The sequence below is a fragment of the Syngnathus typhle genome, linkage group LG22 (genome assembly GCF_033458585.1).
Source record: "Syngnathus typhle isolate RoL2023-S1 ecotype Sweden linkage group LG22, RoL_Styp_1.0, whole genome shotgun sequence".
Taxonomy (NCBI): domain Eukaryota; kingdom Metazoa; phylum Chordata; class Actinopteri; order Syngnathiformes; family Syngnathidae; genus Syngnathus; species Syngnathus typhle.
This window is the reverse complement of record NC_083759.1, coordinates 1,994,489-2,008,789: the sequence shown is the minus strand read 5'-3', so window position 1 is coordinate 2,008,789 and position 14,301 is coordinate 1,994,489. Positions and strand designations below refer to the sequence as shown.

At 47.4% G+C, this 14,301-nt stretch overlaps 2 protein-coding genes across 7 annotated transcripts in view; one reads left to right on the top strand and one right to left on the bottom strand.

Annotated features, from left to right (window-relative positions):
• otofa (otoferlin a) overlaps positions 1–14,301 on the bottom strand; it is a 121,096-nt gene that overhangs the window by 67,066 nt on the left and 39,729 nt on the right. For all 6 annotated transcript variants that reach the window (XM_061270618.1, XM_061270617.1, XM_061270620.1 and 3 more), the window contains exon 3: positions 754–819. The gene's annotated coding sequence lies outside the window, so the exon portion shown is untranslated. The remainder of the gene's footprint in view (positions 1–753; positions 820–14,301) is intronic.
• syndig1l (synapse differentiation inducing 1-like) lies at positions 1,676–12,774 on the top strand. Its single transcript, XM_061270599.1, has 4 exons — positions 1,676–1,964; positions 4,250–4,818; positions 10,303–10,440; positions 11,659–12,774. The coding sequence occupies exons 2-4, from the start codon at positions 4,330–4,332 to the stop codon at positions 11,815–11,817; spliced, it is 786 nt and encodes a 261-aa protein (XP_061126583.1). The 5' UTR covers positions 1,676–1,964; positions 4,250–4,329; the 3' UTR covers positions 11,818–12,774.

The following is a 14,301-nucleotide window of genomic DNA, read 5'->3' as shown; positions in this document are numbered from 1 at the left end:
AAAAAAAAAACAAGGTCACTCAGCCTCTGCCAAAAGTCCCATTATCTATGATTAACATGCACACAGGCAACAAAAAAATGCCGCTAGTAAGTATTACTTTGAGTGTCACCCAGTAGCAACGTTTGGAAAAAAAAAAAATAAGCCAACGTGAAATTGGGCAAATGAGGACCCGCGCTTTTTGCAGAGTCGGCAAAACTGCGGGAGTGACATTAATTAAATGAGCCCCACGAAATTCCACAGACACAATTTACTTCCGATCTCGTTGTTTCCAATTTAAAATGATCCATTTTCCACATATTGTCGTCACCTTTATCACGCAAAAGAACACAAATAAATAAATAGTCTGAGACGGAAATTAAATGTTGCCTTGCTACACGAGCGGAATAATTCGTGGATTTTGTCGGGTCATGAAGAATAAGCAAATTTTTTATTTATTTTTGAAATCCCGCAGGGTCCATCTCATTAGCCGCCTTTGGGTCTCCCGCCGAGCGCCAGTCTGCTTCTTTGATACGACCACCTGCCTGCGCTTGTTGTGGCGTGCTCGGCCTTAACTCTCACAACTCAGCACACGAGATGCGACCAACCCGACTTCTTTGTTCTCGCTAGTGGTCAAAGGAAGAACGCAATGGCTTGTGTCTTTGTTGCTAGGAAAACACAATGTGATGTGACAATAAATGTGTGTGGTTGAGGAGCACAGCTACAATTTGACAGACATTTAAAAAAAAGAAAAAAAAAATTCAAAGCATGACTCACCTTTACGCTGAATGTCACCGATGTAATTAGTGGGCGCCTCGCTTTTTCGTTCGAGCCGCTCCCATCCTGTGATAATGGAACACAAGAAGAAGGTTACTTTGGTCCAAAAAAAGTCCATTCCTCTTTTTTGCATCATTATGCCAAGAGCTGCTGTGATCAGGTGGCAACCCTGAAGACACGGAATCATCTCACGAAACTTCCTGTCAGCTAAAAAAAAGGCAAGATGAGGTCACCAGCCAGCGAGAACTCAAATGGATCATTTAGCACCCGGCGTACACAGCCGAGTTGAAATATTGTAATGATCTTTTTTTTTGGGTTGTAGAATTGCAAAAGAACCACTTTATTACAATAACGAATCGGTTGTGGACGCTTGAAGTAGTTCCCCTGCATTTTAATGGGGACAATCAGCGTATGATTTACGAGTCGCGCAAACATAAACAACTGCTCCGCCGGAGATATTGCAATTCAAACAAGCCGTAATGACACCACTTTCTCACAGCGTGTTAAAACGACACATTTGGGAGGAGGCCCAAACTTTTATTTGATTTATCGCAGGCCACGTGAGCTTTTCTTTTAAATAAAAGCCAGGTTTAAACTCATGGCATCGTCGTGCTGGCTGTTCCTAATATTTGGCCGGCTCAATATTAAGCGTACGGTGATGAACTGGATCTTTTTTTTTTTTTTGCAATGCACCTGCAAGATGAGACAAAATAAGATTGGTGTTTTCATCAAAGGTCTTTATGATGCAGCAGCAGCAGGGGAGGAGGGAGATGAGCAGCAGCCGCCCACTACAACCCCCCCCCCCCCCCCCACATGGTTCACCTCGTCCACACATCCAAATAGTGAGCGAGAGTAAAGACGCGCACGGGAGAGGGCGGACGCCGCCTGCTTCAGCTCCGCACCCGTCGTCAAGCGAAGGAGGACGCCAAACGGTGGACTCGTCGTCTCTCATCCGTCGCGCCGAGATGTTTTAGCAGGGCGCCACTCGGAGGGAAACAAAAGTGTTTGATGGGGGAAAGGGGAGCTTTGTCGGCGCACGGGAGAGAGCTTTACGCGGAGGAGGGGAGCGCAGTTGCCGCTCCGCCGCCGGGGCGCGCCACGCACACCAGCTCGGCGGGACACGTCCGCTGTTCCTCCGCGTGGGAAAGTCCAACATTATGCGTCGTGATGCGCCAGTCGGTGGTCGGATCCGGATTGGCGAGAACTCACAGGTAGGACGTTTGCCATTTGATTTTCAAAGTCACTGTTTTGGGGCTTCATTATGAAAATGCGAGCGAGGTGTCCACCATCCTCCTCCTCCTCCTCATCATCATCATGAGGGAGGAGGTACAGGTTGCTAGTCCACAACTTCCAGCTGCTCACGCCATCAACACATTCCTTTTATTGGGAGTGTGCGAGCGAGGAAGAAATGAGTTTTTTCCCCCCGATGATTCGAAGTAAAAACAATTCGAATTTGGCATACCACAACCCTGTCAAATTTGAATCCTTCAAATGAAATCATGCCCACTCAACTGTCAATCAAATCTTCCTCACGGAAACAACGAGGCATACTTAAGCGGCCACGCCGGCGCCAATGCATGCAATCCATGCACTCGCGGCCAACAACGAGGCGCTCCAAAGGGACCACAGCGGCCAACCGTCTCGAGGCAGAATACTATTGAAATGTTGTTTCCGAAGCGAGGCAGCCTGCTTGGGAGTGGAGTCAGCGTTCTTAAAAGCCGCAAAACAAACGGCAGACATAATGATAGTGGACAAAACACTCTCTCCATTGTGTTGCCTCAATCAATTGGCCATGAAGACAGGTCAGACTCAGCGCTGGCAGGCAGCAGCTTGCCATATTGACAAGCGAGGCCCCGTTGAATTATTCAACGCTTCCGATTCCACTGGCGGATTTACACATCAAGGAACATTTAAAAATCGTCCACCGATGTTACGGAAGCCTGTTTGGTTTTATCAATACAAAAATTACTACTTTCCTATTAGTCATGGCTTTGGCGCCATCTTGTGGTATGTTAGATTAAAATATGATCAAGCAGGTTTTGGAGGGTTCGGGGGGGGGGTCATTGTGGTGGACGTCAGCGCTATTGACTGATTCCATTTCCGTCTGGAATATGCATCCCCCGCTCCGAGCCTTGGCGCGCCCATCAATAACGAGCGGACGTCGGCTTTCATTATGCCCGGCGCGGGCCGTCGCTGCGCTCCAAATTAAATCACAGAGAGATGAATTTGTCGGCGTCGCCCGGGATGGAGTGGCTTGATAAACGCGGCTGACAGATAAGGCGCATTGGTATTCAGGTGCGCCACGCCGGTCTTGCGGGCCCCCCCGGGCTGATAATTCTCAGCTTGGCGAAGAGGGAGGGGTCAAAGGGTGGGAGGATGATTGGCGGCGGGCTGACGGAGGCAGACGGCAAGGAGCTGACTGACAGTCTGATGGGACTGAAGTCCACGGGGGTTACGTTGGCTTGTCGTTACGACGCGCGGGTCCGTGTTTGGGTCGGCAGACAGCGAGGACGGGATCCATTTTTATTTCGGTCGCCGTGAATACTCAAGTCTGCATGAGTCTGCATCCTCGGAGCTATTTGCGGACTTGGTGAGAGCGCTAGAACTGCAATGTCAGGAGAGAAGAGCAACTGGGAGGAGTTCCTGAGAGTTGGTTGGCTGCTGGTTGAGGCTGCTTTTCAGGAAAACTGCAAGGGTGGGGATTGGGATTTATTCATGGAGGTGAGGAGGGGAAAGAGTGTAATATGTCTTGGATTTTTTTTTTTCTGCACCAAAATACTTAACACAGTACTAATTACGATTCCCCCATCATTTTTCAACTGCTGCTCCTCAACACGTCCAAATTGAAAAAACATTGCCCCCCCCCCCCCCCCGAGTGACCTGCAGGTACTCATGGCGAACGACGACGCACTCTAAAACCGAAAAGGAAAATTCAACGCTAGCATTGCAAATTACGTTGAAGAGGACATCTGGACCGACATCTAGCGTCCCGTGCAAATGCGACCTCAGCTAATAAGGCGTACTTGCACATGATTACAGGTTAACCATCGAGCATTATTCACAGCCAATAAGACTGACGAGGCTTGTTTGTACGCTTGTTGTCTCATTAAGCGCGTCGAGAAAAAGTGCAGCGCCGAGCGATTGGGGTCGGGACCCGGAATGAATCTGCATTTGGCATACACGTTCATCAGAGGAAGGTTTCGGAAAGGGAGGCTGGGGTGGAATGGCTTGATTGGGTTTTGTTATTCGCTTGTCGTGGTCTCAAATCCGAATATTTGAATCTCATTAATGGAAACGAATGATCGCTGAGTTTACGCGAAGGCATTTCTTTGGTCTTATCTAAACAAGAAGCCAAGAATTGGAGTGAAAACAATCCGGGGTGTGTGTCAACACGTGTTTAAATCCAGGAAGCTGATTGAGTCGCAAACTGGACTTTCCAAAATCTCTCTAAAGTTGTCCCCCCCTTCCTCTCCATTCCTGTCTCCTTCATCGGCAGATCTTCGAGTGCTGAATGCCGCTAGCGCGTCAAGTAGCCGTCAAGGAATCGCCTATCGTTCAAAAGTCTTTTGCGTCGCTATGGAGAACCTCAGCGAGCTCCAGAATCCTTTGCTGGACAAAAATAGCAAGCATACCATCAACGGTTACGGAGGAGATTTCCCCAAGAACCAGTGCCAGGAGAACATTATCAACTACTTTGGCGGTGAAAGCGGCGGCGGGAAGTCGGGTAACGTGGTGAGCGGCGGGGGCGGCTACAATAGCAACGGCAAGATGAAGTCGCAGCAGCTGCTGGACGCCACCTCGCTGCATTTGGCCGTGGAGGCTTTCTACAGGCCCAACTTCATCTTGTACAAAGAGGACAATGGCAGCATCAAGGCTAAGGAATACAAAAGCGAGTGCTGCGAGACCACCTTCACCGAGAAGAAGGCCAACGAGACCAGCAACTCCGGCGGAGGGGACGCCGCCGGCTCGGAGGAACCTCAGGCCAAGGTGCCGGAGGACGGCGAACACGCCAAAATCCAGACCGTCTCGTACGAGGTGGAGGAGGAAGAGTACGTCGAGTACGAGGTAAGGCCTTCTGCTTAACAGCCTTCAATGTGTTCGGCGCAGATTCAAGACGGGCTGTTCCGGATTAGCCGAGCAGGCCCGGAATATAAAATATCAACATTTCACGAGCTCGTCATCCATTTTCCCGCAGCTCTAAATTCATATGGTCATAAGTCTCCATGGCTGACTGAGTCTAGCCGGGAATATTAAGTCAAAATGCTGCATTAGCTAACTGTTTTGGCACAGCACGATCGTGCTCCAAAGGATTTAGGATTGCCACGTGGGGATTGGGTGTCCAGTTGGTTTTTTTTAAACTTCACACATGAATAAAAACATCATCTGAGGCCGCTTTTTCCTGATATAGAGCGAAAAAATTACTCAGCGGGGCTAATTATGGAGTCGGCTCGGAGTACAGTTTTTATCTTGGACGTCATGAAATTGTTTATTTATTAGCGCTAGAGCAACAAGTGACATCATTGGCAAAAAAAACGTTTTCACATCAAATGCACCGGAAGCCAATTTGACCTTCTGGAAATTTTCAAACCACGCTCAAGTCGTGCATACGAGCCTCGATACCGCAATGCGATGAGCGCAGCTCGTTTTCGCCGCAAGCGGGAAATTGTCGACAACCAATTAAAAGGTGCTAACGCGTTAAATGCTAGCGTGAGTCTAATAAGGCCATCAAAGATTGCCTTTGACATGCTTGTTAGCCACTGTAGCTTCACGGCTCAAGTACTCGGGGCCGCGCCCGCCCGCTTGTCCGTTTGATCCTCACGCCTTCCCGCCTTTAAAATTACCCGCCAGTTTCACTTGAATACAAAATAGCGGCGGCGGCGGCGCCGGAGTAGGAAGCTCTATTTGAATTTGACGGCCATCTGTTCTGCCAGCGCCGGTGCGTGAAATCTGCATTTATCAGAGCGATTGCTAGTGACTTGATGATCTGGCCATGTGGTCTGACTGAGTGCTCAGGCGCAATTTGAATACCAAAAAAATTAAAAAATAAACAGAACGGCAGGTGTGATTGGAAGGGCGATCCATATTCACTAAGAGGAAAAAGACCTTTATGCCTTCATTAAATCTAAAATGCGGTCTCGGTTTAGCGCACACATATTGCCGAAAGGCCGGCCGGCAGCCACGGCAAAAGCCCGAGTCGTAAATCCTCATGAAATCTTCCACAGGTATCCTTTCTCTCATTTAGCAGTAAACGACAATAACGATCGAATCATTTCAACGCGGCAGTGAGCGCCGGCCGGCCGGCGCGATTGATTTGACCACTGGCTGTCCTCCGCTAACGGATGATATTTATCCCGTCGCACGCCCTGTCTCCCCCGCCTATAAAAACCATAAGTGTCCCTCGGTGACTCCGGGAATGTAATAGCCTCGTGTCGAAATATACGACTGGGGGGGGGGGATGCAGTAAAGCCAAGCGAGCGGACCTTGAGACAGGATGCGGTGGAATAAATAAAAACAAAACAACCATTTGTCTTAAGCTAGTCGCTACTCTTTGGAAAATAAAAGAAAATACATTCTACTTGACGCTCTCCGTCTGTTGATTTATTGAGCAGGCAGCTCTATGAAATGTCACAGATGTTCCAATGGCAGCCTTGGGACTAATTCCCCCCAAAATCCCACACCCAAGGCAAAATTGAAAAGGAAAGGAAAAAGTGGTATGATGCTAAAAGTTGAAAGCCTCCTTCCGTTCGAAACCTCAAACTGCAAAATTGCTAATAGGTGAAGTAAAGAGGAGCCGGCAACTTCCGATTCAACCAAAGTGTCTCGTTCCAAACCGTTTGCTATCAGCTCCCTCGCAGATGGATGCGTGCGACGCGGCTAAATGTTGAATTTACAAGTGGCTATGGTTGCTTTTGCAATCAGCGGAGAGCAAAATTCCCCGCGGGCCTAAGCTCCACCAAATGCAACTAATTATATCGGCCCCATTACGGGCGATAGGCAGCGTCTAATCACATTTTTGCAAATTGCACTTTTGCGGCTCACTCGTTTGGGCTGCCGCAATCACGGCGCTCTGATCTCTCAACGAGAAATGTGTTTGTTGTTGGGATGTTTTGATGCGCTTTGTTTTGACGCAGAGGGGGAGGGGGGGGGGGGCGTTGATTGCATCTCGTAGGAAAATAACGTGTCTTCTCGTTAGCATCCTGCTAGCTTTTTTATAAAGACGCATATTAAGAGTATTTTTACCTAAACTCAGCAGTGCTTTCTTTTCTTCTCAAAAAGCTTTTTCCTGACATTATGAAAAAAGAGAGTGAAGAGAAAATGAGGCACTTGAGTTATTTAAGACACCAAAACAAAAGGGTCGGCTTCACGATAGGAAATTTGAAACGTCGACAAGACGGAATTCGACAGCGGAGCGCCGTTCGTAAGCCTCGTACATCACGGCCGAGCTCTTCTTGCCGTCTCAAGGACTTTTATCAGCGGTGCGGTGAAGCCACTCCCCTTTGGGAAGTGGCCTGTCACAGCGCCTTGGAATTATTAAGTCGAGCGCCCTGCTCACCTCTGGGGCCTTGGGCTCCTACACCGCCAAATCATCCCGCGTGGCAATTTCTTATTGGCGTGGCTCTTTCGTTCAGCCACGTAATTGAATCCCTGTTGGCGGTGAAGTCGTTAGTTTCTTTCATTCCAACTCGGGCGCGTGCCGCGCAATTCATTTGCGTCATTTCCAACACCGACTTTGGAGTAATAAGACCATTTAGAAAGGCGGCGCTTGTTTCTGTTTAATTGCTCTCGGATTTGTCTGCGGTTTCATTTACGCCGCTGTGCGTTCGAATATTCATTCGTTCATTAAAAGGAAATTGAATATACATCCGGCATAATTTGCGATATTTTTCCGGGGGCCCACTGTTTCTGAGAACCCCCCCATGACCTTCCAACGCTCTCATTGTGGCGTTTAGCTTGACATATTACTTGATGTGGCTTGTTGCAAAAGGGATTGTTGACCTTCAAACCCAATTGCAGGTGAAACAACAAACAACCCTCAAATTCCATCCCCGGATTATCGTCTGACTCATGAACCTACTTACTCCAAACCTGCCAGATATGATCAAGAGCCACCGGATGAAAATGAAAGGACATTGATAGGGGAGGAGAAAAAAAAACAGAAAAACAGGCCAACTTCTTTGCAGAACTGTCTCAGGAGCGTCGTGAAAGCATCCATTATTTCTTTGTTACCTGTCAGGCGATTGGCAGGATTTACGCTCGGAGCGATTCATCCCTACCAAGCTTTCAGTTGCCGGTTAAACGTGTGACCTACATCGTCGTGCTTGCAGACTTAGAACGGAAAGGTTGTTCTTTTTGGGTTGCTGGTAATTGGCTGGAAGGATCTGCGCATATCCCAGCATGCCTCGCGTTGTCACTGTCATGAATTTTTTTTTTTGTTTTTTTAGCATAGGGTGTCCCTGATTTGCATTTGCAAAGCACTTTTTCTTCTTCTATTTTGGGAGTCCATCAATCCAGCGTCTGTGCGAGCATCAGCGTGGCAGGTGGGCAAAACTTGACCGCCCCCTCGCTAATCCTGACATCGATCAAGGGAAGCGGGCCGTGCGAGTACAATTTAATTGCTTCACTCCCACTAAGTACGGACGGACGGACGGACTCACGCAAGTTGAGGACGACAAGCTTGGAATAGCAAGCGACTCACAGCCTGATGAGCTTCGTTCACAAAATGAGGTTTTATTGGATTATAAAGTGGGTCCTGGGAAGAAAAGAAAAAAACCACTGGATGACTCGGCGAAATGGTTCTGGCCACGACATCACTTTCAAAGTGATTTGGCTAGCGCAAAGTACTTTTGGAGTTTTGACATCGACATTTCTGATCTGAGTATTTGAGCTCCAGGCTACGTGTTGAGAACATCTCCTTAGAATAATTACAACTCGTGCTCTACAGTTGTTTTGCCATGCTGCCCTTTTTATCTTGAAGACAATTCCCTCAACGGCAAATAGAGATGAAATAAATATTCACATTTACAGAAAACAGGCCGGGATCAAATGTAATAAAAGGATAACATTGCCTCATGTATGCTCAAATGAGGAAAAAAAACAAATCTTAAGGATGCTACACCCCGCCGTGGTTGAGAATTCTCTTTGGGTATAAAAATACATCATTAAACCTGCTTTTCTCCCCCCCCCCCCATTCATTTATTTTTCGTGTTCCATCCTTGTGTTGGATCATCCTTCGAACGGGATGATGTGTGCAGGCTGCGGCTTAATGTGGCCTTAATCTCTGGTGTCTTTTTATGACACGACACGTCTTGGCTCTGCAGTGGAAGATTATTGATATATACGGAGAGCTCCGAAAATATTTATTATTTTTAGAAATTATTTTCTTTATTTAATATGATTATATTACCGTATTTTCCGCCCTATAAGGCGCACCTAAAAACCTAAAATTTTCTCAAAAACCAACAGTGCGCCTTATAGTCCGGTGCGCCTTATATATGGACCAAATCCCTAAATTTAAACTGACCCAAAGCATTGTGTCATGAAATCAATCATAAGACTATGAATCATGACTCAAAAAGACTATGGATCATTATTTTATGATTATAAAGTAATTTGTTCCGTCTGAAGTTGAAATAAAAAAGATAAAATGGAGAATGATTTGATTTGGATTAAAAATCTGACATGATGCATTAATGGTGCGCCTTATAGTCCGGTGCGCCTTATATAAGGATAAAGTTTTCAAATGGGCCATTCATTGAAGGTGCGCCTTATAGTCCGGTGCGCCTTATAGGCCGGAAAATACGGTATTATATAATTTCCCCCCCCCCACCCCCAAACTGGTGAACTCATAGCACCCCAAAAGTTTCATTCAAAGTGTGCATTCAAGCTTGACGTCTTTTGTGGTTGGGCCGACAAAATGTGAGCGTCTCCAGCTCCCCAAACTAATGAGAAGCTAATGGAGCGGCGACACGCCGTCCGCCACGAACCCGCGCATTCGTCTTACGCGCAAGCAGGCAGAGACTCGTCCGACTTCCCCATTGTCTAAACTCGTATTCTTTTCGCTCCCACTCGAGTCCCGTTCTCAATGCCTCGTAAATTGTGCCGAGCTGATGAGCGCACCGGTTAGCAATCGGCACAAAGGAAGCCCAGACAAAAGCGTTAACAGTGAAGCGGGCCGCCGTTTATTCCGCTGACAGCTAAATAGCCGTGTAGCGACGAGGACGCGCGAGGCAAAAAGCAATCAAATACAAAAACAGGCTGTTTACGTTGCTCCCGTCTCATGATATGAGCCACTGCTCGCACCGCCTCTTCCCGCGTCTGTTACCATGACGACTGACCGAGGCAATCATTCCACTCAACTTAAGTCATATAAGTAGTAACATCTTGCGCAACCTTGACAAATAAATAGCAACTCCCCATTATCAGAGGAAGTCAAGGTCACAGGTGGGCCGACACAGGAAGTGATGTCGTACATGAGGGCGTGCCTGTCAAAAAAAACAAACACGTTGAAGCCAGATGATCATCACAAATTCAAATTTCGATGTCTTTCAGACAGACTGCTCTAGCGACAGCGAGAGTGAGGACAATTTCATCGTGGTGCCGCCGCGGGACCACCTGGGCTTGGCCATCTTCTCTATGCTCTGCTGCTTCTGGCCTCTGGGAATTGCAGCATTTTACTTCTCGCAAGGGGTGAGAGCACAACTCGCCACACACACACACACACACACACGGGTGCATAATGCATGATTATGAGTTCACTTCCAGAAAAAGCTGTACTGCATCTCACCTGAAATTCCCAGCAAATCCTTAACACACTCTTGACACACACACACTGCTCAACATTTTTGACCCAGAAGAAAATGAATTCTGTCAGCGTATAAAGCATCCTCCAAAAACGGAACTAGCAAGAATCCTGCTTATTTTTTCTTAAGCAATAAAAAAAAAATCACTTCAAACCTCAATGGGGATTGTTTTTTTTACGATTAAAGTACTGCATATCCGGAAAAATTCGTCATTGATGTCAAATGTGTAACTGATTCACATGCTCCTTGTCTCTATGTTTAATGGTCACCGTTGTCGACAAAGTTTCAAGGATTTCCCACACACGCGCGCGCTTTCATTCCGATCTTTTTTCCCGCGCGATGGCCTTCGGCGCATTCCGCGTACAGCTGAAAAGATTCCGCTCCGGCGTTCCTCCGCGAGGACAACAAAAACAAACAACGTTAGCGTGCGTAATAAGGTTTGCGCTTGGCGGATCAATAGCGGCTTTGTCCCGTCGGAAGGTCATCGGACAAAGACAGCGATGGGCGCCAGCTAATTGCTACAGCGTCAAAACAAAAGAAAAATCATGTCTGAATATGAAAACCTTCACGGTGGAAATACGCCGTTTGATTAGAGAGCGGATCTGACTTCCATTAGTGCCACTAATAGTGTGAGTGTTATTTGGAGATGCTGAGAAGTGTCGCGCCTCGCAGAGATCCCTCTCGTGATTATGCAAATGAGCACGCCACACTCGCCGCCCTCCCACCAAATGATCATATGATAACCTCATGATGATCTGGTCAAGTTTGCGGATTGTTGTTTGCGAGCATCTCGTTGCGATCGACCCGTCGGGCGCATTTTTCGCATTTGTTTACCCGCCGTCAAAATGTCAGCATTTGGGCCCCGCTCGTATATTTGGACGAGGTTGTCGATGCTTGTTTTCAAATGATGTTAAATTTGCCATTTATCATCCGACGGCGCAGATTAGCACAAGCCGCAGTCCTTGACATTTGCTTGCTAATTGCCGCCGACCGGCTTCATCTGTCAAGAGGCGCGTCCTCCAACTTTCATCGACAGCTAGCTTGCGTCAATACCAAAACCTGATCCGTCAGCTTTATTTTTATTTTTTTTTGTTCTTTCTTTTAGACCACCAAAGCGGTCCACAAAGGCGACTTCCCGCTGGCCAACATCGCCTCCCGACGCGCTCTCTTCCTGGCCGCCCTCTCCATCACCATCGGCACCGGCGTTTACGTCGGGGTGGTGGTGGCGCTCATCGCCTACCTTTCCAAACCGGGACACGTGTAGCCAAGGCTCGTATCTGCCGGGGCGAGGAGAGCTACCCGACCCGGTGGCTGTACAGTTTGACCCCGCCCCTCTCATTTCTCGAAGATTCCCTGTCAGCCAGAATTAGCAAAGGTGCGGCAAACACAAAGAAAAGTTGAAATGGATGTTGGCCCAATTGGCATCATATTGAGGTTATCCTGAACCACAACTTTGCTCTCCCCCCGGATCCGAAAAGAACTTTCAACAAAGACCAGGACGAATGAGAGCATCATTTCCAATGAATAAAACATCACGTAGCTTTTATTTGACTCACGGGAAGATGTCAAAGCCCCGACAAGACAATTGTCTCATGCCAGATGTTGTTTGCCTCCGATCCAAATGTGCTTTTTTGGTTTTTTCCCTTCCTGTGTCTAAAGATATTTTGTTAAACGGCCTGTGGCGATAGCGTAGCGGGGGTTATGAAGCACCTGGGACAAATTAAAGTAAAAAAAAATAAAAAATAGTAGAGGGCTTACGTTTTCGACTCACCGCGCATTGGAGAATGTAAACACGGCAGCCTGAGAGCTAAAAAATAACCGCGACGGGAACGATTAAGGTAAATCCGTGTTAACAGATTTTCTCGACATATTTAAAAGTCACTGCCTTGTACGGAATTTTTGCTGTTGTCTCCAAAAAGTATGAGCGATTAAAAAAATAAAAATACCAGAAGCCAAAAAGCAAGTTTGGTCGGTAACAGAAGTTATAAATCAGGCAGAAGTGTGTCGACGTTCTGACAGCGTCAGACTGAGTGGGCGATCAATTCGGCGTGTTCCGTCAGTAGCATTCCACCCATGATGGATTTTTTTTCTTTTTCGGGAGGGGTTAAAAAAAAAAAAAAAAAAAAACTTAAATTAAAATTGATCATGCTGTAAAAGGAGGTCCGGCAACTCCGTTTGAGATACAAGCAAGATTCCGTGGCAGCAAATAGTCGAGAACAAGTATTTAAAAAAAAAAAAAAGACTGATTAATTACCCAGGTGACTTTATTTTTAATTGCGAGTTCAAGCCGCGAGATCACAAAGGCGACATTCTGCTTAGCTCCCCCCGGCATCAGTCATAGCTGACATTTATGGAGCGCAATTAGCTCCGTGTAATGGCCTCTTTTTTTTTTTCTTTTCTTTTTTTTTTCCTCACCCTTCTCCGAGGGATTGTGTACTCTCCCGAGCGTGGCCCTAAAATAGCACAAGCGCATTCATTTCAATAATAGGCGGCGGCGGCGGCGGCGGCAGCGAAGAGTAAACGATCCGCTAAAGAAGTCCACCAGGGACCGCTTAGATGCAACATGCTAGCTTGAACGCTCTCCGGGGTAAACATGGCGACATTTTGATTTCAGAACCACAAGGTGCACTTATATATTACATATATTAATTTATATATGATATATATAAAAATTTGCCCGACCCCCTGGTTTAAGCTCACAACTACATGACCACATGCTTTGTGTTGTGCTGTTTTGGCAACCTGCTTTTGTTCAATGAGTGGATCGGCACCTGAAGGACCTGAGTGTGCATGTGTGTGTGTGTGTGTGTGTGCATAGGTGGTGTGTACATAAAAAAAAAAAAAGAAAAAAGACATTGAAATGTAATGGGGAAATAAATGGAAAAGGGTCTTTCTTGGGAAAAAAAACTAACCGAAATTGGATGTGCGTTTCTTGTCGGGTCCACGCAACTCAGTCATTGAGATGCATGTGGCGTTCTGACTCACAGAGTGTAGGCGGGTTAGCTCGGCACGTAGACACGCAGTGGCCCGCGCACGCCGCCAGCTTCCTCCATGTGTACACACAAGCAAACTAACAACAATCCCCCTCCGGAACGGACACGATGAAGACGCGAGTGAGTTGCGGCGGGTGGGAGGAGGCGCTCCCGTTATGGACTTGGCGGGGTACAAATGGGGGCGCACGCTCCGTGAGTCACCCGATGGCGCGTTTGTCATGAGAAATGCATCTCCCCCATGAGCATTTCTCACAACCTGGTCAACACCAAAAGAAGCCCAGGATAAATGGCGGCTTAGCGACCTTCCGCCAAGACAGCGGTCGATAAGATGAAGACACGGTCGTGACTGTTTGGCCTTTGGATCAAAGGAAGACATGAGCGCTAACAATGAGCGAGGAGCAGTGGGGAGGCTGTGAAAGGTTGAATGCGGGAGTCAGGTGGCCTCGGTTGTAAATAGCGGCGGCGAGACACAAAAGAGGATCGAGAAGGAAGCCGGTTGTCCATAAAAGGGCAGAAAGCAAGACGTGGAACGATTAAGACAAACTGGCAAGGTCACCTGACTTGATTAACGGCCTGTCGTCGCCGCCTCTAATTGACACTCAATTATCGTCCGCCGCTAACGCTAGAAGCGCCGTCGACATCCTCCAGTCGACGGATCAATCCCGCTTCTGGCGACTTGAGCAGGCTGACGATCATGCGTGACAATGAGCTAACGTGAATATTCCCTCGCAGCCATCGTTTCCCTTTTAACGTTC